This window comes from Microcaecilia unicolor, chromosome 8 (genome assembly GCF_901765095.1).
Source record: "Microcaecilia unicolor chromosome 8, aMicUni1.1, whole genome shotgun sequence".
In the NCBI taxonomy this organism is placed as follows: domain Eukaryota; kingdom Metazoa; phylum Chordata; class Amphibia; order Gymnophiona; family Siphonopidae; genus Microcaecilia; species Microcaecilia unicolor.
In genome coordinates, this window is record NC_044038.1 from 82,338,341 (window position 1) to 82,365,761 (window position 27,421).

Below are 27,421 nucleotides of genomic sequence, written 5' to 3' on the forward strand. Positions count from 1 at the left end.
CAAAAATAAAGCAAGCAAAAACAATTAATGTGTAGAGGAAAGAGAAGAGGAGGGTAGGTGGGGCGAGTGGTTACAAGTCAAAAGCAATTTTAAAGAGGTGGGCTTTCAATCTATATTTAAAGATGGTCAAGGATGGGGCAAGACGTAGGGGATCAGGAAGTCTATTCCAGGTGTAGGGTGCAGCAAGACAGAAGGAGCGAGGTCTGGAGTTGGCAGTAGTGGAGAAGGGAACAGATAAGAAGGATTTATCCATGGAACAGAGTGCACGGGAAGGGGTGTAGGGGAGGACGAGTGTGGAGAGATACTGGGGAGCAGCAGAGTGAGTACATTTATAGGTTAGTAGAAGAAGTTTGAACAGGATGCGAAAACGGAGAGGGAGCCAGTGAAGCGACTTGAGGAGAGGGGTAGTATGAGTAAAGCGACCCTGGCGGAAGACGAGACGGGCAGCAGAGATTTGAACCGACTGGAGAGGGGAGAGGTGACTAAGTGGGAGGCCAGCAAGAAGTAGATTGCAGTAGTCCAAACGAGAGGTGACAAGGGTGTGGATGAGGATTTTGGTAGAGTGCTCGGAAAGAAAGGGGCAGGTTTATGGATGTTGTAAAGAAAGAAACGACAGGTCTTGGCGATCTGCTGGATATGAGTAGAGAAGGAGAGAGAAGAGTCAAAGATGACTCCAAGGTTTCGAGCTGAGGAGACGGAGAATGAGAGAGCCATCAACAGAAATAGAAAACGGGGGGAGCGGGGAGGTGAGTTTAGGGGGGAAAATGAGAAGCTCGGTTTTGGTCATATTTAATTTCAGGTGGCATTGAGACATCCATTGTCAGACAGCATTGTCAGACAAGCACGCTGAAACTTTGGTCTGGATGGAAGGTGAGATATCAGGGGTAGAAAGGTAGATTTGGGAGTCATCAGCATAGAGATGGTAGAAAAAGCCATGGGATGAGATTAAGGAACCAAGGGAAAAAGTGTAGATAGAAAAGAGGAGGGGACCAAGAACAGAACCCTGAGGTATGCCGACAGGCAGAGGGATAGAAGTAGAAGAGGATCCACCAGAGTGAACACTGAAGGTGCGTAGGGAGAGGTAGGAAGAGAACCAGGAAAGGACAGAGCCCTGGAATCCAAGTGAGGCCAGGGTATCGAGGAGTATGCTGTGATTGACAGTGTCAAAAGCAGCAGAAAGATCAAGAAGAATGAGGATGGAATAGAGACCTCTGGATTTAGCCAGTAATAGGTCATTGGAGACTTTAATAAGTGCAGTTTCGGTTGAGTGGAGATGGCGAAAACCAGATTGTAGTGGGTCAAGAATAGCATGTGAGGAGAAAAAATCAAGGCAGCGATGGTGGACAGCATGCTCAAGTAATTTGGAGAGAAAAGGGAGGAGGGAGATGGGTCGGTAATTAGAGGGACAAGTAGGGTCGAGTGAAGGCTTCTTAAGGAGAGGTGTGACCACAGCATGTTTAAAGGCAGCAGGGACAGTCGCAGTGGAAAGTGAGAGGTTGAGAATGTGACAGATAAAAGGAATAAGGGCATTATGATCCTTTCTTAACACATCTCTTCCCGTTTCCTTCCAATCTAACCCCTTGCCATCAATCCACTCCATTCTCTCTTCTTCCTCCCTGCCTGAGCCCCTTCTCACTGTCTCCTCCCATCCCTCATCCTCAGTCCCTGCATTGCACCTACCTCTCTCCTCCCAGTCCCTTTTTCAAGCCCTAAACCCCTTCTCATACCTTCCTTCCTGTTAGCCTCATCCTCTGTGTCATCCCCCTTCTCCTATGTCCAGCACTTGAACCCTTCTCCTACACCCACCCCTTAGCATCAGCCCTTTCTTCCATCCCCAGTCCCTGTGGTGTCTCTAAACCCCCTTCTCCCAGCCGCAACATCAGACTTTTATTCCAAGCCTAGTATGAGTCCTCTTCTACCACCCCATCATCTGCCAGCATTAGCCCCCTTCTACCACCCCACCATCTGTCACTATCACATGGCAGGAGTTTTGCTTCTTTGTTCCTGCTGTTTTGCCTCTTCCTGCCATTCTGCCTCTTCCCTGTCAGCTCTGGCCATCTGGCACTATGCAGGAGTTGAAATCAGAGCAAATACTTCCACGTATAACACAGGAAGTACTTGCTCTCTGATTTCAATAGCCCCGCAATGCAGCGGCTACAGCTGATAGAGGACAGGCAGAGCGATGGGAATGAAGAAGCTGTAATAAGTGCAAATCAATTCAAAGCAAAACTCCTGCTGCTCTGCAGCTGATTTATAAAACATGAAAAAAGTTCAGAGATGCCAAGGGTGGCCCATCCCAAAAAATTAGATTTACCTCCCCAGTGAGTGATAATGAAGGCCAACGAGTGATGGTTTTTCTTTTGGTGCATTTGGGATATAAATTTGATTTTGTAGTGGAGGGACTGAGGCTTGAGAAAGGGATGCTGGCTATTCTTATTTTATTTATTTATTTGTTTGTTTGTTTGTTTGTTACATTTGTATCCCACCTTTTCCCACTTATTAGTAGGCTCAATAATGCCTTCACATGCACCTAAAAATGGATTTCTGTATCATGGCTAACACTTTAAATATTTTGAATTCAATTATTTCAAGCACTTACAAACACTAAAAGGTGCTGGTACTCATACAAGTCCAACCCTACAGGGTGAGGTGACTATCCATGGCTCTGTCCATACTGTAGCCACACCCCAAGTAGCCATACCCCTTTTACCAGCCGCAGAGCATAAAAAAGCAGTTTCGGGTCCAAAAGGGCTGAAGGAGTGCTAACAAGTATCTTCTCATGTGGGGTGATGACATTGATCAACTTGTATTAACATCCCCTCCAAATCACATGGCCTTGGTCACACATGCAGAACACAAATACCCCTCTTCAAACACAGGATATGTGACCATAAACTAAAAGCACTATTGAGGACAAAATTAAAACTGTAATGCAACAACAGAGAAATAGAAACAGGATGCAAAATATGTGAACAGCAGAGTAAATTCCCAAAACTGACAAATTTCAATCACTAAACTGAAAATAAAACAATTTTTCCTACCTTTGTTGTCTGATGCTTTTATTTTCTTAATCATCTTGTTTTCATTCTCTGGTTCTGCTTCCCTTTCTCTGTGCTCTGAATGTTTCTAGGGCCTCCTGTCCATTTGCTATTTCTTTTCTCTCCTTTCTTCTTCACTGCTCGCGCTATAACCATCTTTAGAACTAATCTTTCATGTTCAGCTTTGGTCCATTTTTCTGCCTCCTTCTCAGATCTTTCTAGTTTTACTTATCTTCCCTTCCTCTCTAACCATGTGCAGCATTTCCTCCCTCTCTTCCCTTCTCATTCCCCCCATGTGCAGCATCTCCTTCCTCTCTCTTCTTCCCCTCTCCTCCATCCATGTGCAGCATTTCTTCCCCCTTCTCTTCTCACCATCTGTATACAGTATCTCCCTTCTCTTCCTCCATGCCTCTCCATGCATGTGCAGTCTCTCTTCTCTCTTCCTGTCCATCCATGTGCAGTCTCTCTTCCTTTTTCTCTTTCCTTCTATCCATTTGCAGTCCCTTCCCCCATGCTTCCCCATGCATGTGCAGTCTCTCTGTTCCTGTCCATCCATGTGCAGTCTTTCTTCCTTTTTCTCTTTCCTTCTATCCATTTGCAGTCCATTTCCCCCACTTCTCTTTCCTTCCCTCCATGTGAAGCCCTCCTCCCTCTTCACTTCCATCCATATGCAGCAAATCCCTTCTCTTCCCTTCCCTCCATCCATTGCAGCATTTCTCCATTTCTTTCCTTCCCATCCCTTCCCCTCTATTCATGCCCAGGATTTCCTCCCTTTCTTTCTTTCTTTCTTTCTTTCTTTCTTTCTTTCTTTTCTTTCTTTCTTTCTTTCTTTCTTTCTTTCTTTCTTTCTTTCTTTCTTTCTTTCTTTCTTTCTTTCTTTCTTTCTTTCTTTCTTTCTTTCTTCCATTCCAAGTTTCAGAATCTCTCCCCTACTCCCTCCCTGTGTGGCTCAACATTACTCACTCTCTCTTTCCCTCCATGGATCCAGCATCTCCCCTTCTCTCCCTCACCACCTCCCATGGGTCTGGCATCTCTCCCTACCTCCATTTCCCTCCCCAGCAGTCATCCAAACACTCATGTGTCTTCACCAGAAGCAGTTAAGGCAAGCTCTTTAGCCTACCCCAGGGATCTTTCCTCTGCCAAGTCCTACCTAAGCAGCAGCAGAAGTTCTGGCAGAGCAGTGACATAACCAGACAGCCAATTGTGTGTGGGCCTGAGCCCAAACTAGATGGGCACAAAATTTTCTTTCTGCTGCTCCTCCCCCCTTAATCTTCCAACTCAAATATAAATACTTCAGCTAATGAGGATCCTCGGGCCCTACCATCTGAAAACTTCCTCTTTTGGCAAGCTTTGCAGTCATCAGCAGTATGCCTGAGTTATCAACACTAGCATCCTGTGCATGCTTAGTTGTTGGCAGCTCAAGGATGCTGCTGCCCACTGCCAAGCTTGGTAGCAGGGAGTCCCGGCTACCTTCGAAGGAGGTTCTCAGCTGCTGGGACTTGGGGATTCCTACAACAAGGGTCAAGGCTAGTGTTAGATATGTTGGGGACAAGGGCAGAAAATATGGAGGGGGGGGGGTCCCCTGATCCTCCCCCCTGTCTCCTTCCCCAATTCTCCCATCTGCCATTACTAGCACACTGTCAGACCCTCACAAAATATAGATCACAAATTAGAGATAAAAACATGTAGACAAAAATTGAACTTGGAACGCCATGAAGTTAAAAACTTGGCATGTACTGCAACACTGAAGAAATAAAAACAGAAATTTGTTTCCTTTTCTACATAATATAGAGACATCTGCTATGCACCTTTCCCCCTCAAAGCTAACATATTCCAGTTAATAAATTAAAAATAAAATGCTTTTTTTCTACCTTTATATTTGGACATTTTATTTTTCCATCATGTTGGTCCCAGTTTCTCCTTTCTGCTTTCCTATCTGTCTTCTGTTAATTCTCCTTCCAGTGGCTTCTGTCCATTTATTTTTCTCCTCTTTCTGGTCTTCTCCTGTCTTGTTCCTTTCCCTCACTACACCTGTCTCTGACAAATTGATCTTTCCTTTTTAGCTCTTTCCTCCCTTCTTTTCTTTTCAGCCTCTCTGTCCACTCAAATTTCACTCTCTCACCCTTCTTTCTTTTATTTTGCACCGACCTATTAACTTTCCATCATCTTCTCTCTCCCATTTAGCATCTCCCTCCTTCCCCAGCCTTCTTTTCCCTTTCCATCTTTCATCTATTCCCCATTACCACACTTCTATTTGTGTAGTACCATGAGGCTGCTGCGAAAGGTAATGGCAACCATTTGCAGGCAGTAGCCACGAGGGGCCGGAGCATGTGAGTTTTGCTCCTTCCCAGTTGCCCCTACTAGGACAACCAGGGATACAGGTAGGTCAAGGGGGGCCCTACCTACATCATGGGGAGGGGGTTTGGGGGTGTGGGAGTCATTCTGGGGGAAGGAGGGTTTACAGTCTCATGAGCTGGAGGAGGGGGTAGAAAGGAGGGTGCTTTTTAGGGGGCCAGGAGGGGGATTGGGGTTGACTTAGGAATGAAAGTTTATTTATTTATTTATTTATTTATTTATTTATTTATTTATTTATTTTATTGCATTTGTATCCCACATTTTCCCACCTATTTGCGGGTTCAGTGTGGCTTACAATACATTGTAAATAATGGAAATACAATTTGTTGCAATTCAGTTATGGATTACATTGTGAGAATTTAAGCGAAAGCAGAGTCAAGGTATCGTTAGGGAATAGGACAAGGAAAAGAACAATGGAACAATGGAAAGAGACAACGGGAAATTAATAGGGTAATAGAACCTTAGCAAATGAACAATCGATATAACATTTTTTGTGAGTGAAGGTTTAAGTGTGATAAAATTACGGGGGATGAGAGTTCAGAAAAGAATGTATTGGTGTATTTCTGGAACAGTGAGTGTGGACTTCATGTGTATTGATGCTTACAGTAAATTTTATCAAAGAGATGAGTCTTCAGTAATTTGCGAGTCCCGGGTGATATTCCGTGCCGGAGCCTACATACTAGACTTTTGAGCTGTCCTAAATTCATCTGTTTAGCTGTTTGGGTCCCGCCACTGAATACTGCCAGCACCGGCATAACCCCTGACTCATCCTTGATGCCGCACCTGACTTGCCCACTTTTTGTTGGGAAGTCTGTGTTGATATTCTGTGGCACTGTCCAGTTAATTGCCGCTGAATATCACCATTTAATTGGCGATAAGCAATTTAACCAGGCAAGAGAGACTACTGCTCAGTTAAATCACTCTGAATATTAGCCAGCTTGTTCTTTGTTTTGGTCTTTGTTGGTTGTTTTATTGTATTTATGTTTATATGTGGTCATTTTACTATTGTTATGCTGTTAACAAAATTGTAAGTTTTATGTTAAATTGTACCTGCTGTGCATTGCCTTGGGTGAATCTCTTTATAAAAGCAGGTAATGAATCCCAATAAATAAATAAATAAAACAATATTTGTTACAGTTAGCTACAAAATTGCGATATGCCTCTGTAAATCACCAGTTTGCCATCTGCAATTGTTATTATACAGGTTCCAGTATGGAATTTCAAAATCAAACCTCAGTAGAAGTCCAAGAAAGATCGTCTCTTAAATTGCTCTGCTCTGTGGACAGTAACCCACCTTCTAATGTAACCTGGAGAAGGCAAGACTCTGTCATTGGACCAGAGGCTACAAGAAATAATACACTGGAGTTGACCATCTCACAGATACATACAAATGAGAATGGCAAATACTGGTGTGTGGCTACAAATGAACACAACACTTCCGAAAGCCACGTCAACATCATAGTGGAATGTAAGTGTGCTTACCATACTGTGAAATGTGGTGTCTCCATCCACCCTTTTGTGGTTGAAAGAATAGTAGATATACTGTGGCACTGAGAAGATTTTGCACTCTGATTGGCCAGTCTTTTTCCAAACTTGAGTTTGCTGTTCCAGCATCCCAGGCAGCCTTTATTTGCGTATCAACTGTGAAACTATCCAATGGTAAAGCTGCATGTGCAATGTCCAATGACATCACAAGGCACCAGTCCAAAGCACTAGTCTGATTCTCACTTAGGTGCTGGATGGTAAAAGAGCTTTGCAAATCAAGTTTATTGCATGACACAAAGCAAGCCACTTAACTTTCCTTTGCTTAAACGCATATTGCAAACAGAAGGCCTAATTTACTAAGCTTTTTTTTCTTAGGCACAGCATGGGAAAAATCTTAATAAATCAGGCCCATAGTTCTTAAGAAACATCAGTAAGAGCAAAGACATATAGCAGCTGCCAAATTACCAGTTCCACTTATTGCAATGGGTAGAACTGGGGACCTGAAATGCCACACTGCCCTGGGGATGTACACTGAAAATCAGCACTGACCTCAAATATTCCTACTGATCATGTGAGTGTGCTCTCAGACTCCACAGGGGATATAAGAGCTTATTGACTCTCTGTTTTTAGTTGGGTGTTCTGTGAGACATTTGCAGTTATGGCAAGCTTTGAGTTGAGATACAGGTCCTTCTACAACCCCCATGATGGCTGCTTGTTTCTCTTCTCATCCAGGCCTCTGCTGATCTCCTAAGAGCCTCTTGGAATCGGCCATGTGATTTTTGCATGGTCTCTTCAACCCATATTGCCCTACTCCTGCCACCCCTAACCTCCTGTATAAGTTTAGGGGGAGGGAGGAGCACAGGCAACCCCATTTAATCCTACTCTCTAACTTAAGATGCCCTCTAACATCAATATACAATGAGATACCTCCGTGCTAAGTGTGTGTGTTTCAGGGGTTGTTGGGGCTCTCGTGAGGGAGAAGAACTCTGAGCCTCCTTGACTGTTGTGAAGAAGTGAACAGAAGGGACTAGGTTTCCAAGATCCATCATGTTTGAAGCTCATTAAAACTATTGATCTTTTCTGCAGTTGGGCCCAGATCTGGAGATGGAAACAATGCCACCTGCAACTCTGACCCTCACCAAACCAAATGTTCCTGTGTGATCCAATCCAATCCTCCACCAGTGATGTGGTGGCTCATTAATAAGGAGCTTGTCACTGGGAATTACAGCAATGGCACCCTGAATGTATCTTCTATTACTCATGGACACACAGGCACCAGCACTTTAACACTCTATGACAGTGAGAGCAGCAGATCCCAGATTGCATGCATAAGCTCAAACAAACATGGTGCAATCTTTGTGGGCCTAACCCAAAGCCCAGAAAATAAAGGTACTGTAGGGGAATTGATCCTGAGATATGGTTATAAGTGATGTGCAGCCAGAAAATTTGTATTCTTATTGTTCCCTGTGTTTAATAGGAATTATTATTTTATTTGTTTTTGTTTTGCATTTTTCATTATAGAAGAAATATTGTTAAGAGTGCATATTTCTTTGCAAAAAGTGTGTACTCAGAGGAGTGTGCATTATTAACAAGAAGCAAAAAAAATCACAGAATTGTTTTTCCTGTTTCAGTAAAGAAAATGACACAAAATAACATGGGAATGTCACTGACATTTCTCTTGTTCAAACGAATGCACACCCCTAATGATTATCCCAATCAAAAGAACCTTGAGGAGTAACACTGATCATATTGAATAATGATTTGTCTTCTGCCACTGACCCCACTCTGGCTTCACTTCAGCTGCAGTGTTCTTCCTTCTCATGCCCGTTCTTCAACCTCTTCCTGTTAGTTTCTCTTCTCTCCCCATTACAGTATCTCTGTGGGGCAGGGCAGGGATACTCTCAGCCTCCTTCCTTACTTCTGTAAGCCCACCTCTCCTTTCTCCCTGCTTCTGCCCCTTCCACTTTCCAAGCCCACCTCAAAGCCAACTTCCTTTGCAAAATACTTTGTAAAGGCTATCAAATGTAAGTCTGAGACAGAAGATTATTTATTAAGTTGCACTGCTTAGACTGTACTGCTTATACTGTACTGCGTATACTGTACTGCTTACTGTTTAGGTTTAAGTTGTACTGCTTATACTGCACTAATTACACTGTACTGCTTATACAGTACTGCACTACTCATACTGTAATGACTATGTTGTACTGCCTAAACAGCACTGCTTACTACCATATTGCTATGGCAACACTATATTAATGAACTATAGCAATACTGTAATGACTATCTTATAATGATGTCTGATATGCTCTCCAACCTCTACCCTCTAAACATCCTTTAGAACATCCTTTAGATGCAACACTGCCTACTGTTCACACAAAATTTATTTCACTAATACCTTCAAACACAACCAAACACCAAGAACCATAGCCAACATGAACACCAAAAAATTACTCAGGATAATTTACTTCCTCCCCCTAATCTACCACGCATGGACCACTCCCAACTTAAACAACAACCTACCCACAATACATAAACCCTACAAACAACCCATCTACAACTTACCAGACCAAAAGAATAACAACCAACTAAAAGGAAAAACAAATACATACGGAAATAACCAACAGAAAGGGAAGAAAGGAAACAACAAAACCAAATACCAAGAAAACAGGCAACTAATAAAAATTAACACATCTATGGCCCGGATCGAACCTCACCATCCAATCCAACTGGGATACGTAAACGCCAGGTCAGTAGTAAACAAAACAGAGATTATAACAGACTGGATTACCACAGACAATCTTGACCTCCTATTCATCACTGAAACCTGGATCCACGACCTTAAAGATCCCATAATCTTAGATTTATGCCCACCAGGATACAAAATTACCCACTGGACAAGAAACGGGAAAAGAGGAGGTGGAATAGCCATAATATACAAATCCGAGTTCACTATCACAACCACAGCTGAATCCATCCTACCTCAACTTGAAATTGCCTCGGTAAGAATCAACCACCCAAACTTACAGGAACACCTTAATGCAATCCTACTTCACAGGCTGCCAGGCAACTGGCAGGACTCCCAAACATACCTCATGGACTTCATCTCGAACACATGTGTCTCTACTTCAAACCTTATCATAATAGATGATATTAACCTGCACCTGGAAGATCTTACCTCAACAAGCACCCAAGAATGCAAAGAATTCCTACAATTATGGGATCTTCACGTACCAAACGCACAACCAACACACACTAAAGGACACACACTAGACATTATCACATATAAATTTGATCCAGACTTAAACCTTGTACTAGCAGATACAAAATGGATACCCACACCGTGGTCAGACCACTACATAGCATACATCTCCCTCCAATGGTGAACGAAAACCACAATTAAAAAACAAGAACGAACAACCTACATCACGAGAAGAAAAATAGACCCGGTAATATTCTGGCAACAAATCTACTATAACGGATGGACAACAAAAGCAGACACAACCCAATTCTTCCTAGTCTGGGACGATAGATGCAGAACAATATTAGTCAACATTGCCCCAATTCAAACCAGAACCTCGCACAGAAAGAACTCAATACCGTGGTTCAACGAGGAACTGAAAAACTCAAAGCACAAGTTAGGAAATTAGAACGTGCGTGGAATAAAAAGAAAGACAATCCCACACTCAACGCTTGGAAACAACTCCGAAGAAAATATAAATACACCATAAGACAAACCAAAAGACTATACTACAAAACTGAAATTGGACCAAACTACAAGGACATACGCAAACTCTTCCAACTCGTGAAAAAACTACTAGACACCACACCAGTCACGAACAACAGCAAAGACACACCAGGAGCTGACAACCTCGTGAAGTACTTCAAAGAGAAAATCGTACAACTGCGACTTAAAATACCTGTCAGCCCCATCGAATACGCTACACTCCTAGACTGTCTAGACCCAGACCTTGGAGTATACCCAGCAGATAGGACTTGGACTGAATTTGAGATACTATCGGAAGATCTCATCTCCCAAACGCTTAAAAGATTCGCCAAATCTCATTTCAAACTAGATATATGCCCATATAACCAAAGGAGAAAGGAAACATTCTACTCACCCCTTTTCCCAAAGATGCAAAGAAAAATGTGAGTGAATTAACCAACTATAGACCAGTAGCATCCATTCCCTTAATAACCAAATACTTCTCCACTACTGCCAACTCCAGACTTCGCACCTTCTGTCTCGCTGCACCCTATGCCTGGAATAAACTTCCTGAGCCCCATCCTTGGTCACCTTTAAATCTAGACTGAAAGCCCACCTCTTTAACATTGCTTTTGACTCGTAACCACTCGCCTCCACCTACTCTCCTCTCCTCCTTCCTGTACACATTAATTGATTTGATTTGCTTACTTTATTTTTGTCTATTAGATTGACGTCGGTGCCGGGGAAAATGGTAGAGGCTATTATCAAAAACAAAATTACAGAGCACATCCAAGGACATGGATTACTGAGACCAAGTCAGCATGGCTTTTGTGTGGGGAAATCTTGCCTGACCAATTTACTTCAATTCTTTGAAGGAGTGAACAAACATGTGGACAAAGGGGAGTCGGTTTATATTGTGTATCTGGATTTTCAAAAGGTGTTTGACAAGGTACCTCATGAAAGGCTACAGAGGAAATTGGAGGGTCATGGGATAGGAGGAAATGTCCTATTGTGGATTAAAAACTGGTTGAAGGATAGGAAACAGAGAGTGGGGTTAAATGGGCAGTATTCACTATGGAGAAGGGTAGTTAGTGGGGTTCCTCAGGGGTCCGTGCTAGGACCGCTGCTTTTTAATATATTTATAAATGATTTAGAGATGGGAGTAACAAGCGAGGTAATTAAATTTGCTGATGACACAAAGTTATTCAAAGTCGTTAAATCGCGACAGGATTGTGAAAAATTACAAGAGGACCTTACGAGACTGGGAGACTGGGCGGCTAAATGGCAGATGATGTTTAATGTGAGCAAGTGCAAGGTGATGCATGTGGGAAAAAAGAACCCGAATTATAGCTACGTCATGCAAGGTTCCACGTTAGGAGTTACGGACCAAGAAAGGGATCTGGGTGTCGTCGTCGATAACACACTGAAACCTTCTGCTCAGTGTGCTGCTACGGCTAAGAATGCGAATAGAATGTTGGGAATTATCAGGAAAGGTATGGAAAACAGGTGTGAGGATGTTATAATGCCGTTGTATCGCTCCATGGTGCGACCGCACCTTGAGTATTGTGTTCAATTCTGGTCGCCGCATCTCAAGAAAGATATAGTAGAATTGGAAAAGGTGCAGCGAAGGGTGACTAAAATGATAGCGGGGATGGGACGACTTCCCTATGAAGAAAGACTAAGGAGGCTAGGGCTATACAGCTTGGAGAAGAGACGGCTGAGGGGAGACATGATAGAGGTATATAAAATAATGAGTGGAGTGGAACAGGTGGATGTGAAGCATCTGTTCAGGCTTTCCAAAAATACTAGGACTAGGGGGCATGCGATGAAACTACAGTGTAGTAAATTTAAAACAAATCGGAGAAAATGTTTCTTCACCCAACGTGTAATTAAACTCTGGAATTCGTTGCCGGAGAAAGTGGTGAAGGCGGTTAGCTTAGCAGAGTTTAAAAAGGGGTTGGACGGTTTCCTAAAGGACAAGTCCATAAACCGCTACTAAACTGACTTGGAAAACTCCAAAATTCCAGGAATAACATGTATAGAATGTTTGTACGTTTGGGAAGCTTGCCAGGTGCCCTTGGCCTGGATTGGCCGCTGTCGTGGACAGGATGCTGGGCTCGATGGACCCTTGGTCTTTTCCCAGTATGGCATTACTTATGTACTTATGTAAGCTCTTTGAGTAGGGACTGTCTTTCTTCTATGTTTGTGCAGCACTGCGTATGCCTTGTAGTGCTATAAAAATGCTAAATAGTAGTAGTAGTAGTAGGATGGTGACCAAACAACTCACAGACTATCTAAACAAGTCCTCAATACTACACGACTCCCAGTCAGGATTTCGTTCTAATCACAGTACTGAAACAGTACTAGTTATACTCATGTCTAAATTCAAACAAATGATTGCAACCGGCAAGAACATACTACGTCTACAATTCGACATGTCAAGCGCCTTCGACATGATTGATTATGGAATTCTACTACACATCCTTGAATACTTTGTTATTGGAGGCAACGTTTTCAATTGGTTTAAGGGATTCCTAACCACATGCTCATATCAAGTGACATCAAATTTGACTACATCAGCCACATGGACACCTGAATGTGGAGTTCCACAGGGATCCCCCCTCTCACCGACCATATTCAACCTAATGATGATACCCTTGGCCAAACTACTATCAAACCAAAACCTCAACCCATACATATATGCTGATGATGTAACGATCTACATCCCATTCAAACAAGGCCTAAAAGAAATTTCCAATGAAATCAACCAAAGTCTACATATCATGCATTCCTGGGCAGATGCATTTCAGCTGAAACTTAATGCAGAAAAAAACCAATGCCTAATACTCACCTCTCAACACAATACGAACAAATTTATCACCATCAACACACCAAAACTAAATCTACCAATCTCGGAAACGCTAAAAATTCTTGGAGTTACCATTGATCGGCATCTAACACTTGAGAATCACGCGAAAAACACAACCAAAAAGATGTTCCACTCAATGTGGAAATTAAAAAGAGTAAGACCATTCTTCCCAAGGACCGTCTTCCGTAATCTGGTACAATCATTAGTACTCAGTCATCTAGACTACTGCAACTCACTCTACACTGGCTGCATAGAGCAAATACTCAAAAAAACTCCAAACAGCCCAGAACACGACAGCCAGACTCATATTCGGAAAATCAAAATACGAAAGTGCAAAACCCCTACAAGAGAAGCTACACTGGCTCCCCACTCAAAGAACGCATCACGTTCAAAGTATGTACCCTAGTTCACAAAATCATCCATGGCGATGCCCCAGCCTACATGTCAGACCTGATAGACCTACCACCCAGGAATGCTAAAAAATCATCTCGCACATTCCTTAATCTTCATTTCCCCAATTGCAAAGGTCTAAAATACAAATTAATGCACGCATTAACCTTTTCCTATATGAGCACGCAATTCTGGAACGCGCTGCAACCTAAAAGCGATCTATGAACTGTCCAACTTCCGCAAACTACTGAAGACCCATCTCTTTGACAAGATATACCACAAAGATCAACACATGTGAAACTCCCCACATATATCCAGAAATGTTTAATAATGCCTTCTGTTATATTACTATTATGTATTCCATTACCATGCAACCCAAAATCCTTCTGTAATACCAAATGTCTATTCTCTTCTTATTTCCACTATCCATGATGTATTGTAAGCCACATTGAGCCTGCAAAGAGGTGGGAAAATGTGGGATACAAATGCAATAAATATATAAATAAATAAATAAATAAATAACAGCACTGGAGACAGAGAATTAGAAAACCAGATTCTCAGTCTGAGTTACATAGGTTTTGGTAAAATTTGTACACTGTTACATTGCTGTTATTACCTTAAACACAGCTCAGGATAATACAGACATGTTTTTTTAATTGCATGCACATATTTGTTAGTTTCATACCCTTAAATTCTATAAATAGTGCCTAAGTTAGGCATTCAATTATATGCCCAGTTATAGAATAGGGTCAGTTACACATGTAAGATAGGAGTATGTTTACTAAGGTGCGTTAGTATTTCTAATGCACCTTTACATTTAAGGCGCGTTAAACGCTAATGTGCCTATTCATTTCTGTGGGCGTGTTAGCGTTTAACGCGCATAAACCATTTACGTGTGTTAAAAATGCTAACGCCCAAAGCGCACCTTAGTAAACATAGGCAATAATTAGCTAATTGGTGTTAAATTGGCACTCAATTGGAGATAAGTACCAAGAAATGACATTAACAAGCACTAATTGGCACTAATTAGCAGTTTTTGTGCATAACAAATTTACACCCCTATTCTTTAAACTGAGCATCTAACTGTTCTCTCACATACAACTGCAAAGGGGGTGTTAACGTGAGCGGGGCAAGGGCGTGTCAGGGGTGTCCTGACTATTCCTGTGCACACTTTATAGAATGATTGCATTTATATCCTCAACTGCTGCTTTTAGGTGTCAGCATTTGTTTTTAATACTTATAGCCCGCCTTTATCCAAGGCAGGTAACAAAGCTACATACACAATATAAAATCAAATCAACACACATCCAGTAAACATATATAAATACAGTGGAGCTGCCAAGTCAATAAAAGAAAGGAAAATCATTGCAGGCCGATGGTTAAGCCCAACAGATAACTCTTCAGCATCACTTTAAAAGATTTAACATTCTGCTGTGACCTTCAGTGCTAAAGGCAGCTTATTCCACTCCAATGGACCAACTACAGAAAAGTTACCAGTCCTTATAATCAAACATAGCTGCTTAAGATTCGGTATAACAAGCACATAAGTGGTGGCTGACCTCAGTGCCCTTAATGGTGTACATTCTGCAAGTAATAAGAGGCGTCATGATACAATCCCAAATGTAGTAACAACAACAGTTTAAATTTAATCCTTTGAGCAACTGGGAGCCAATTCAGATGCTGCAACAAAGGGGAAACATGCTCAAATTTTGATAATCTGTACAGTAAATGGGCAGTGGAATTCTGCACTGTATGCAGTGCCTGGATACGTGACACTGGCAAGCTCAGATAGACAATATTACAATAGTCCAAAGTACTAAGAATCATAGCTTGTATTACCGTTTGAAAAATCCTTCTTAGTTATCATAGGTTGCAATTTACTTAGCAGACGTAGCTCGACATATGAATTTTTAATCACTCCTTGAATCTGCGACTTAAAGGAGAATGTTACATCCAGTATGATTCCCAAGTTCCGAACCTCGGAAGAGACCGGAACGGAGGTCCCTGCTAGGGAGATAGTTCAGGAGGGACTGGGAGTCAGACCCGAGGAAACAAACAGCACTTCCGTTTTACTTACATTTAATTGCAAATGGTTACTTACCATCCACTCCAGTATCCCTTCAAATATCTCCTGCACCCTTGCTCTAGAGGCAGCCATTGAAGATCTAAAGGCACAAAGAATTGAATAGCATCCGCATAAACCGTATAGGACACACCAAATGATTTCAATAAATTACAAAGAGCATTTGTGCCAGCCATAGACATGGCGTAAGTGGCCATATCTAAAGTATAGTGCAAAACTTGTATTTCTGTAACAAATTTGGCACACAACTCTATTATTATCGAATACTGGCAGCACCCAGTTTTTTGGTGCCTAACCTTTAGTACCATTTATAGAATTCCCCCATAATGCTTGGCTATTTCTCTTATGGAGAATGAATGCTTATATCTGGTGCTAGCTTTGGCACTAGGAATATAAAAGTGGTGTATTGCACACTTTTTTTTCAAAATCTGCACCCTGGTTCACAAAATCATGTACGGAGAAGCCCCGAGTTACATGACAGACTTGATCAACTTACCAATTAGAAATACATCCGAATCAACACGATCTTATCTAAATCTGCGCTACTCAAGCTGAAAAGGACTTAAATACAAAACAACTTACACATCTAATTTTTCCTACATAAGCACGCAACTGTGGAACGCATTACCAAAAGCCTTGAAAACGACGTACGACCACCTAAACTTCCGGAAATCACTAAAAACCAACCTGTTTAAAAAGGCATACCCTACCGATCCAACTTAAATGCCTAATCTCTGCAACACAACCAAACTAACGCACATAATGGACATAACACAACTCTTCCATTCTTCGATTCCCTAATGCAGATGTGCCACATGAACTTGATCTTACCACAACACCCTGTATTTGTTCACACCGGAGCCAGTAAAGGCCTCTCCGGTACTATGTAAGCCACATTGAGCCTACAAACAGGTGGGAAAATGTGGGATACAAATGTAACAAATAAATAAATAAATAAATAAATAAATGTATTTATAGAGCACTGCTCAGTCAAGAGGTAAAGGGCAAAGGTTAAAACTTCACCTCTCAAGTCTCTAAAAGCAGTTTCTACCTGCATGATAAAATTTCAGTCTGTGCAAGGCTATTTACACAGCCACATCTCTTAGGGGCCCTTTTACAGAGCAGCGGTAAAGCCCATTGCGGGCTTACCATGTGCCAATTTGGAACTACCGCAGGAGCCTGGCTGTAGTTCCCACCCCTAGCGCTTGTCATTTCTTGCACTATGAAAATATTTCCTATTTATTTAGCGCTGGAACTTACCCAGCAGTAATTGAGCAGCGCCATGCGCTGACCGGTTACTGCTGGGTTAGTGCGGGATCCCTTCTCACCATCTCAATGGGTGGCATTAAGAGTTGCCCACTGAAATGACCGTGTGGCATGTGGTTCATTTGGCGCATGGTCATTTCTTTCTCCCCATAATAGGCAGACTTTTACCCACTGCAGTAACGGGGGGCCTCAGAGCGTGTCAAAAACATGTGCTGATTCTAGTGTAGGTCCCCTGTTACCACAGCTTGGTAAAAGGACCTCTTAGTTTAAATAGCCATACGCTCTTCATTAACCTACACTTTCTTTCATATTAACTTACAGAATTACTTTACATTTATTCCACCTAATTTTTCATTCCACATGCCTTCTGTCAACCTGCAATTTCTCTCTTGGTACCTTTTTGGTATTGCTCAAATTCCTTAACTACCCCTAAATCCAAGCCTGCTGTCTTGTTTGTTTCCTACATTATGAATCTTATTTAATGTTTCTTTCTTGTCTCCTAAACTTCCCTCATTACATAAATGTGGCAGTATGTATAACAAAGATGCTTTTGCAAGCAGTACATTTCATGACCTGTCAAAGCATCTGTGGGCCTTCTTTCACTGCTTAGAATTTTTTTTTTTTTTTAGTTACATTTCTACCCCGCGCTTTTCCACTCATGGCAGGCTCAATACGGCTTACATATACAGGTACTTATTTGTACCTGGGGCAATGGATTTCTTCTATTCAGTGATTTCTTCATTTTCTAATCTGCCCATGCTGGCTTGAAACTTGCTGACCCTGTAGTGAATAGAATGAATTTCTATTAACTGGTTCTGTTGCTTTTCAGAAACAAAACCCTTATCCTCAGTAATGATTCAGGGAGGACTTGGTGGAGCTGCAATTATGGCTGTTGTTATACTGATGATCTTACTCCTTGCCTTCGGAGTCAGAAAGTAAGTGCACTTCAGGCAGGCCTCTTTCAGTTGAAAGGAAGCTCTGAAACCAGGGGGCATAGGGTGATGGTGCAAGAGGATTGACAGGGGTAATCTAAGGAAATACTTCTTTACAGAAAGGGTGGTGGATGTATGGAACATACTCTCAATAAAAGTGGTGGTGAGAAGAACTGTGTCTGAATTCCTAAAAGCAAGAGGACAATCAGAAGATCTCTGAGGGAAAAGAAGCGATTGTAGAGCTTAGCAGTTGGTGTAGATGGCCAACGTGAATAGGTCATATGATCTTCTTCTGCCTTCATTTTCTAAGTTTCGAAGACATCCCTTACACTCTTTAGAAAGGACTTAACACTATTTGGGAGCTCTTGGAAATAAATTGTCTCCCTGCTAGCACATTTATCAAACAAAAGACCACCTGGTGAAAAATGTTACCAAATTTTGGTTAAACAGAGCTTGAGAAAGGAAGCCATGAAAATACAAGGCTAGGTCTGATTTTACATGTATGCTTGTGTGTGCCAGTAAGAATAGGCATAGGTGGTTTGTGTACATATATGTGCCGGTAAGAATAGGCACAGGTAGAATTGTGTGCATATGTGTGCCGGTAAGAATAGGAGAAGCAAAAAACAGTAGAAGAGATGAGCACACAATGACTAGGAAATCAAGGTGTTGCTGTCAGTACTTCATTGGTTATATCTAGTGTTGTTGCAGCTGCATTAGTGATTGATATCGATGTGACATTTCATCAGATTTTCCATCAGTAATCACCATAGCACAAATTATGTTAAATAAGTACTGCCTGGAAGTGATATTTTTCAGATGAATGAATAGGTTGCAATAAGACTCCTGATGAAGGCCTAGGTGTTGAAACATGAGTCATGTTGAGTCTTGTTTGTTCAACCAATAAAGTACTAATAGCAGCAGCTTGATTTCCTAGTCACTGTGTGCTTGTCTTTTCCTCTGTTTTTGGTTTCTGCTGTGCGGTGGATTGTTCTTTGCATTCCAGCCCAGTAAGAATAAGCACAGGTGGAATTGTGTACATATGTGTTCCGGTACACATATGTACACAATTCCACCTGCCGCCAATTCTGTGTGCTGGTACGGTGCGGGGCCATGAGTATCTGCGCATGCTCATGGCCTGCTGGCTCTTGCTGTCTCTGAGAATCTCAGAGAGGAGAGGAAATGGCAGGCCTTGAGCATGTGCAGATGCTCAAGGACCCGCACTGGTCCACAGCACACAACATTGGCGGCAGCTTCAGCCAGCAAAAGAACAGTACCGATAAAAGTAATGCCAGTCAGGGCATGGGAAGAGGAGGACAGAAATGCTGGTTATTGGGTGGGGAGGCCGAGGACAGAAATGACAGTTTTCAAGGGGGGGAACGGACGACAGAAGTGCCAGTCTTGGGGGGGAGGATGACAGACGTACTGGTAATCGAGGGGAGGAACGACAGATATGCCCCTGGACCAGTTGGGAACTGGTTTCTAGTAGAGCTAGGCTTCCATTTCAGTTCTTTACAAACACAATTTTTGAAGAATGGAGAAATGTAAGGGAATACTTAGAGGAGTTCTTCCCTTTTACCTTTCATCTCCCTTTTCCCCCAATAATTTTGGCTGGGGCAAGGTAAGAGCAGGCCAACTGCTTACTGAGGCATGGAGGTGCTGAGATAGTCACTGAGATGAGCAGCACTGACAGCCATTAAGAGGAGAGAGAAGACTACTACTTGTTTTCTTGCAGCTTAGGATACTGACCAGCAGGTTGTTTAGAAGCATTTTCACTTTACCACTGGGTGTGATATTTATTTTCTCACTGTGGTTCTATGCGATGGTGAGAGTTTGGAGTCAATGAAAGGTGAGAGCAAGAGGAGGAGGGAGTACCAGGATCCAGGGAAGGCTAAGGCCTTCATGCCTCCAAGGAATTCAGTCTGTTGGGGGGGGGGGGGACAGATCTATTATGAGAGTAGGAAGAGTGAAGAGTAGGGTGATGGGAAAGATCATTGGGGGTACGGATGTTGGGGCAGAAGGGGAAGCGGGTTATGCAAGAAGGAGAAGAGAGGGAGATAGGGAGATGGCTTGAATAATGAGGGAGAGCTGAGAGGGCAATGGGGGTATTGGTATTGAGGGAGGTTGGGAAGGGGTGGAGGGTGGAACCATGGTGGTGTGAGAGGATGTTTTGGGGCAGGGGGTGGAGGGAGCATTGGCAGATTTAATATGGGTTCTGTGTAAGTTTACATTAATGAATATAAATGGCCGTAACATGGTGGTCAGGAAAGTAAAGAGGTTATGAGGGATTATTGTGAAGTTAATAACCTTTTTGGGAGGATAAAAGGTTACCTCGGTTTATATTCAAATGGGTTTATATTCGAGTATGTATGGTATATCATTTATGGATAGGTGCTATGTGCATATATGCCTACTTTTTATGCATTTATACCCCAAGCATGGATGGGCAGACTGGATAGATCATATGGTCTTTTTTTCCATAAGAACCTATTAAAGTACAGGAAACACTTCTACATGCTCAAGCCTCTTATTAAATTATGTTTAATAAAATTTGAATACCGCCTTATCTGAACACACAGGTCAGGGCAGTTCACAATAAAATAAAATATATCATAATGGTAAAAAGAAAAAACATAAAAGTAAAGAAACTCCAAAGTAATATAGGACAGAAACGTTCATACCAAATTGGTCCCTTAGAACACAGAAGTTCTGTGAGGGAGCTCTAGAGTAAGGCTGGAAGGTGGTGGGAGGGTTCAGGGATGATAGTTCTGAGATTTCATCTCAGCAGAGCTGTATTGTATTGTATCATATCCAGCTTCCCAAAGCAGTATGGTCTCTTCTATACCTGAATATATACACCCTAGAGGAAATGAGGGACAAGGGATGATATAATAGATAAGTTTAAATAATTGAAAGCTATTAATGAAAAGCAAATCTCTTCCAGAGACAAGGACATGTTAGAACTAGAGAACATGACTTAAGGTTGCAGGATCGTAGACTTAGGAGTAAACATCACAAAACTGTTTCACACAGAGAATAATGCATGCCTGGAATATCCTGGTGGCGGGGGTGGGGTGGGGGGACAAAAACAGTGAATTAATTCAAAAATGCTTGGTATAAACACAGAGGATCCCAATACTGAAAGAGGATGGAATTTAAAAAAACCTTAAATGACCTTCACACATGTGGAGTCATATTTTCAAAGCAATTAGACTTACAAAGTTTCATAGTAACCTATGGAACTTTGTAAGTCTAAGTGCTTTGAAAATGAGCCCCATAGAGGAATGTATTCTGTACAGTGGCGGGTACGGCTCTGGCCACCTTGTTGATTAGACTGGATGAACCACATGAATCTTTATCTGCCTTCATTTATATCCTACACCACCTTCCAGATGTTGTATCCTAAGACATGAGCTTTGAGAGCTCTACAATCACTCCCATGGCTCTATAGTGCTATGTAGCCATCTAGATCATGAAAACGGAAAAGATCCAAGCATAGTGAGACAAGCAAGTGGTTAATAAAAGATACTATGGTGTCTTACCTTAGAAAGCAGGAAGCTGCAGCAGCTTAGATTCTCAAACAAGCTCTAGCCAACATTCATCACCATTCAACACAGTCCAATGTGTAATCTTGTCTGATGATCACTGTTTATTAAGAACTAAAAACTAGCTGACAAGAAAAGAACTTGATTTCATAAGGGTCTCTCAAACTTGTATGCAGGAAACGATTTTTATGATCTTTCAAGTCTGTGATAAGTTGCATTCTGATGGAGTTGAGAAACCCAGATCCAGACCATTAATTGTCTTCTATGGTCATTCCTGCAGGATGAGAAAAGGAAATAAATCTGCAGTTGGAGAGGAGAGAATAATGAATGAAGACAATCTAATATATGCTGTGGTAGAAGATAACAGAATACAAGTATGTTTAATTTAATAACAACCTAGAGAGATCCTCACTCCTCATGCATGACACATCCACTGATGCAAAGCTGAAGTGTTTCCCAGTACTAGAACCTCCTAGGTCCCACATCCATTGCCCCTAAGTCTATTTCTCTCAAGTATTACAGCCCAATGGATCTCAAACTCACTGTCCCCATAATGAACCCCCCTCCTCGCAGTTGTATGACTGTATGTGTCCCACATTCACTGCTCCCATACTGACCCCCCCCCCCCAGTTCTATGAGCTCATGTGTCCCATACTCACTGCCCCCGTGCTTGCAAAGTTGACAACAGTGTTTTAATTTTATTGTGGATCGCTTGTTAACTATCGTGTTTTTACTGTGTTACTGCATGTACCTTTTTTAAAAATATAATTTACATGTATTTTCCATATTATCATGTATTTTATTTGGTCATGGTCATTTAATGGTTTTGTTCATTGTTTTAAATTTTTATATACTACTTTAATTCTACCTTTGTAGTTTACTATTTTAATGGTTTCATGTATAGATTCCTGAGGCAGGCCATTGGGTCAAAACACAGCCATGTCGAGTTGATGATGTTGTTGATCAGTAAATCTTCTAGACCAATACAGCATCATCGTTTTATTGAGCCACCTTCGCTGCCTTCTTAGAGATTTTATCTCTGTGAGGTTTCTGTTCTTCTGTATTTCTGCCACACTGATTGCCCCCATACTGAACCCCCTCCTCAGTTCTATGACCTCATGTGCCCCACACTCACTGCCCCCATGATGACCCTCCCACCAGTTCTATGACCTTATGTGTCCCACACTCAATGCCCCCATACTGAGTACCCCCCCCCCCCCAAAGTACTAGAACTTTGAAGAACCCACATTCGCTGATCCTTTAAAATGTGAAAAAATAAAACTCCAGATGAGGAACTAAGTCGTCAGTGGGTGGAGGAGGTTTTCTGCAGCTTCAGTTCCTAAGCTGGCTTGTGAGGTGCTATCCTCTGATATTCAGTGGCTCGTAAGCAGAAAATGCTGCCGAATATCACCACTCATCGCTAAATTCAAAGCTGGCTATTTGCGCAGTCCAGAGGTGGAGTCAGCACATAATGCAGTTCGCCTAAGTTAAGTTGCCAAATTGGAACACATAAAACACAGTCTTACCTTTATGTGGTGTCACTTTGGTGGTTAAGTGCTGACTAACACACTGAATTGCATAAGAGATAGCCAGCCGTATAACCCTGACAGTGCCGCTGAGAGGCTGGGCCTGGGGCAAGGCCGCCCCCAGGTCCCCACCACTGCCCCCCCCCCCGAGGTTGTTGCTGCTGCCGCTACCCCTCAAGGCCGTCACGCCGCCGCCACCCCCTCCTTCCACCACTGGGCCAGACCCCCTGCATTGAATTCACAGCGCCTCACCTCCCTGTCAAAGCGTAGCAGGCAGTGTTAGATCGCCTCCCTTCGGGCCTCCTTCCCTCCCTGTGTCCCGCCCTCGCGGAAGTTACATCAGACAAGGGCGGGACACAGGGAGGGAAGGAGGCCCGAAGGGAGGCGATCTAACGCTGCCTGCTGCGCTTTCACACGGCGGTGAGGTGCTGTGATTTCAATGTAGGGGGCCCGGCCCGGTGGCAGATGGTCGATGATGGAGCCACGGGCGGGTGGGACTGCGGCGCCGGGCCCCCCTCGGAGGCCTGGGGAATTATGTCCCCCCTGCCCCCCCCCCTCGGTGGCCCTGAACCCTGAAATCAACTCTTGCATGCCTACTATTGACAGAGGTAGGACAGTGTCAGCAGCTCCTACGGGGTGGAAAGGCTGAAATGAGACAAGCAGAAGGTTCAAAACATAGTCTTAAAATTCACAGGAAAGAGCATGGCCCATACTGAAGGAGCAGAGTTATACATGATAACTTCTGAGTTAAGGTGAGGTTACTCAGTAGGAAAGTTTATTTACGAAGAGCAATGAAGTGGCTTCAGCCCAACACCATCTTTTAATAGATGTATCCTTCCACTTAGTGAATTTTTGTCATTTTCTCAACAAGGATAATGGTTATTATAGAGACTTTTATAAGATATAGGGAGGTTTTCAGCCCCTAAACTGATTGGATTCTGTTCTGTTTCAATCCCTTCCCGCTCTTCCCTTTATTTATTTATTTATTTCTAGCACAAAGTACTAAAATTTCTTTTTTGGGGAGCTGGGCCATTTCCTCCTTTGCAGGTCATAAATTTTATAAATGACCAAAAATAAATAAATAAATAAATAAATAAATATAGTTTTTGTTTCAGGGGTAATGTGGTCAACAGTGCACACTATTGACAGAAGAAAACCTATTTTGTTTCTCTTATTTGGTTAGAAATGACATGAAATAACATGGGAATATTCCCATGTCCTTCAAACAAAATGCACATCCCTAGTGCACACGGGTCTCTGCACTAGGGTTGCTGTGTGACTACATGTGATAAGGTTTTACCATATTGCATGCATGGAGAAGAGATAGCTGAGTGGGGATATGACTGAGGATTACAAAAATCTGAGTAGAAAACGAATACATGTGAATTGATTGTTTCTCCGAGGACAAGCAGGCTGCTTGTTCTCACTGATGGGTGACGTCCACGGCACCCCCTCCAATCGGAATCTTCACTAGCAAAGACGTTTGCTAGCCCTCGCGCGCCGATGCGCACCACGCATGCGCGGCCGTCTTCCCGCCCGAACCGGCTTGTGTTAGTCAGTCTCCTTTTGTCCGCGCTCAGGACGGTCGTGTTTTTGCCGCCGTTTCGTGCCCCTCAGAGGACCTTGCGCGTCTTTCATGTTTTCGAAAAAAAAAAAAAAAAAAGAAAGAGAACCTTTTTCCCGTATTTCTAGCTTTTTCCCAGCGTAAGTTTCCTTTCGCTTTCGGCAGCGGCCTTGTTGGCCGCCCGTACGTTTTTTTTCCCCCTTTTTGTCTCGGTGCCTCGTGTCATCATCGTGAATTTTGATTTCGCCGGCGCAATTTTTCCGCCCATGACATCGAAGCCTTCCAGCGGCTTCAAGAAGTGCACCCAGTGCGCCCGGGTAATCTCGCTCACTGATAGGCACGCCTCATGTCTTCAGTGTCTGGGGGCTGGGCACCGCCCGCAGGCCTGTAGTATTTGTGCTCTTTTGCAAAAGAGGACTCGGGTAGCGAGATTGGCCCAGTGGAACGCTCTGTTCTCCGGCGCTTCGACGGCATCGGCATCGAGAGATTCATCGGGTGCATCGGCGTCGGCAGCACCGAAGTCTTCAGAGACAGCATCGGCATCGACTGCATCGATGCGTCCTCCTCCTGCATCGTCGGTACCGAGGCTTCGGAAGAGTGCGTCGGCGTCGGTGGTACCGGGACCCCCTCTGGTGCTGATGTCGTCGGACGGTGGTGCTTCGTCTGGAGTGCAGGTGAGGGCTGTCCATTCCCCTGCTGGTGGCGGTGAGCCTTCGGGTAGGTCTCCTCCTGCCCTGAGGGCTCCTGCGGTACAGCCCCCCCCCCCCCCCCGGGATCGACCATCTTCGGCCCCGGCCCCGAGGAAGCGACGTCTGGATTCAACGTCCTCCTCATCGGTACCGGGGAGTTCTGGTGACATGCTTCGCTCGAAGAAGTCGAAGAAGCATCGTCACCGGTCACCTCCCCGACTGGGTACCGGGAGCTCTGGGTCGCCGAGGGAGTCAGCACCCAGCAGGCATCGGCACCGGGAGGACCGCTCATCCTCTATCCAGGAGGTGTCGGTGCGCTCTACTTCGGACAGCCCGGTACCGCCTCCATGCCCGGAACAGATTCTAACCTCGACGCCTGCACCGGCTTCCCAGTCTTTCTCTACAGCCGCTCTGCACGAGAGTCTCCGGGCCGTTCTTCCTGGCATTCTGGAAGACCTGTTGTGCCCTTCTCCTCCAGTACCGGGGGTGCTTGCGCCACCGGTGCCGTCGAGTGAGGCGACAGCTGGCCCTTTGCCCGGGGTGAGGTCCCCGGTACCAGTGCCGCTTGCGGTACCGGTTTCTGCTGCCTCCCAGGTGGACTCCCCGACGACGTCGGGGGAGGGAGCTTCGCCGCTGCCGGCCAGGGAGTCCACCTCTCGATGCTCCCACCGTGGCCATGGTTCCACAGAGTCGAGACAGACACGGCTTCAGACACAGGTCCGTGAACTTGTGTCTGATACCGATGATGAGGCCTCGTGGGAGGCAGAGGAGGACATCAGATATTTCTCTGACGAGGAGTCTGATGGCCTTCCTTCTGACCCCACTCCCTCCCCTGAAAGGCAGCTTTCTCCTCCCGAGAGTCTGTCTTTCTCGGCCTTTGTCCGGGAGATGTCTACGGCCATCCCTTTCCCGGTGGTTGTGGAGGATGAGCCAAGGGCTGAAATGTTTGAGCTCTTGGACTATCCTTCTCCACCTAAGGAAGCGTCCACAGTACCCATGCATCATGTCCTGAAAAAGACATTGCTGGCGAACTGGACCAAGCCTCTAACTAATCCCCACATTCCCAAAAAGATAGAATCCCAATATCGGATCCATGGGGACCCAGAGCTGATGCGCACTCAGTTGCCTCACGACTCTGGTGTGGTGGATCTGGCCCTGAAGAAGGCTAAGAGTTCTAGGGAGCATGCTTCGGCGCCCCCGGGCAAAGACTCTAGAACCTTAGACTCCTTTGGGAGGAAGGCCTACCATTCTTCCATGCTCGTGGCCAAGATTCAATCTTACCAGCTCTACACGAGCATCCATATGCGGAATAATGTGCGAAAGCTGGCGGACTTGGTGAACCAGCTCCCTTCTGAGCAAGCCAAGCCATTTCAGGAGGTGGTCAGGCAGCTGAAGGCTTGTAGGAAATTCCTGGCCAGAGGGGTATTTGATACCTTTGATGTTGCGTCCAGGGCTGCTGCTCAAGGTGTGGTGATGCGCAGACTCTCATGGCTGCATGCCTCCAACCTGGAGAATAGGATCCAGCAGCGGATTGCGGACTCCCCTTGCCGTGCGGATAACATTTTTGGAGAGAAAGTCGAACAGGTGGTAGAACAGCTCCACCAGCGGGATAACGCTTTCGACAAATTCTCCCCCCGGCAGCCTTCAGCATCTACCTCTTCAGGTAGACGTTTTTATGGGGGAAGGAGGGCTGTTCCCTACTCTTCTGGTAAGCGTAGGTACAATCCTCCCTCTCGACAGCCTGCGGCCCAGGCTAAGCCCCAGCGCGCTCGCTCTCATCAGCAGCGTGCGCCTCAGCAAGGCCCCACAGCTCCCCAGCAAAAGCAGGGGGCGAGCTTTTGACTGGCTCCAGCAGTGCATAGCCGAGATCAAAGTGTCCATGCCGGACGGCTTGTCGGTCGGGGGGAGGTTGATAGCTTTTCACCAAAGGTGGCCTCTTATAACCTCCGACCGGTGGGTTCTCCAAATAGTCCGGCAAG

The 27,421-nt window shown here is 44.1% G+C and overlaps 2 protein-coding genes across 2 annotated transcripts in view; one reads left to right on the plus strand and one right to left on the minus strand.

The window, feature by feature from the left end:
* The window catches only part of LOC115475504 (sialic acid-binding Ig-like lectin 13), a 119,000-nt gene that overhangs the window by 82,251 nt on the left and 9,328 nt on the right, over positions 1 to 27,421 (plus strand). The window contains exons 6-9 of the mRNA XM_030211250.1: positions 6,598 to 6,861; positions 7,965 to 8,267; positions 18,019 to 18,124; positions 21,944 to 22,037. Of these exons, the coding sequence (XP_030067110.1) occupies positions 6,598 to 6,861; positions 7,965 to 8,267; positions 18,019 to 18,124; positions 21,944 to 22,037 (767 nt within the window). The remainder of the gene's footprint in view (positions 1 to 6,597; positions 6,862 to 7,964; positions 8,268 to 18,018; positions 18,125 to 21,943; positions 22,038 to 27,421) is intronic.
* LOC115475505 (myelin-associated glycoprotein-like) overlaps positions 21,781 to 27,421 on the minus strand; it is a 151,414-nt gene continuing 145,773 nt past the window's right edge. The window contains exon 11 of the mRNA XM_030211255.1: positions 21,781 to 21,937. The gene's annotated coding sequence lies outside the window, so the exon portion shown is untranslated. The remainder of the gene's footprint in view (positions 21,938 to 27,421) is intronic.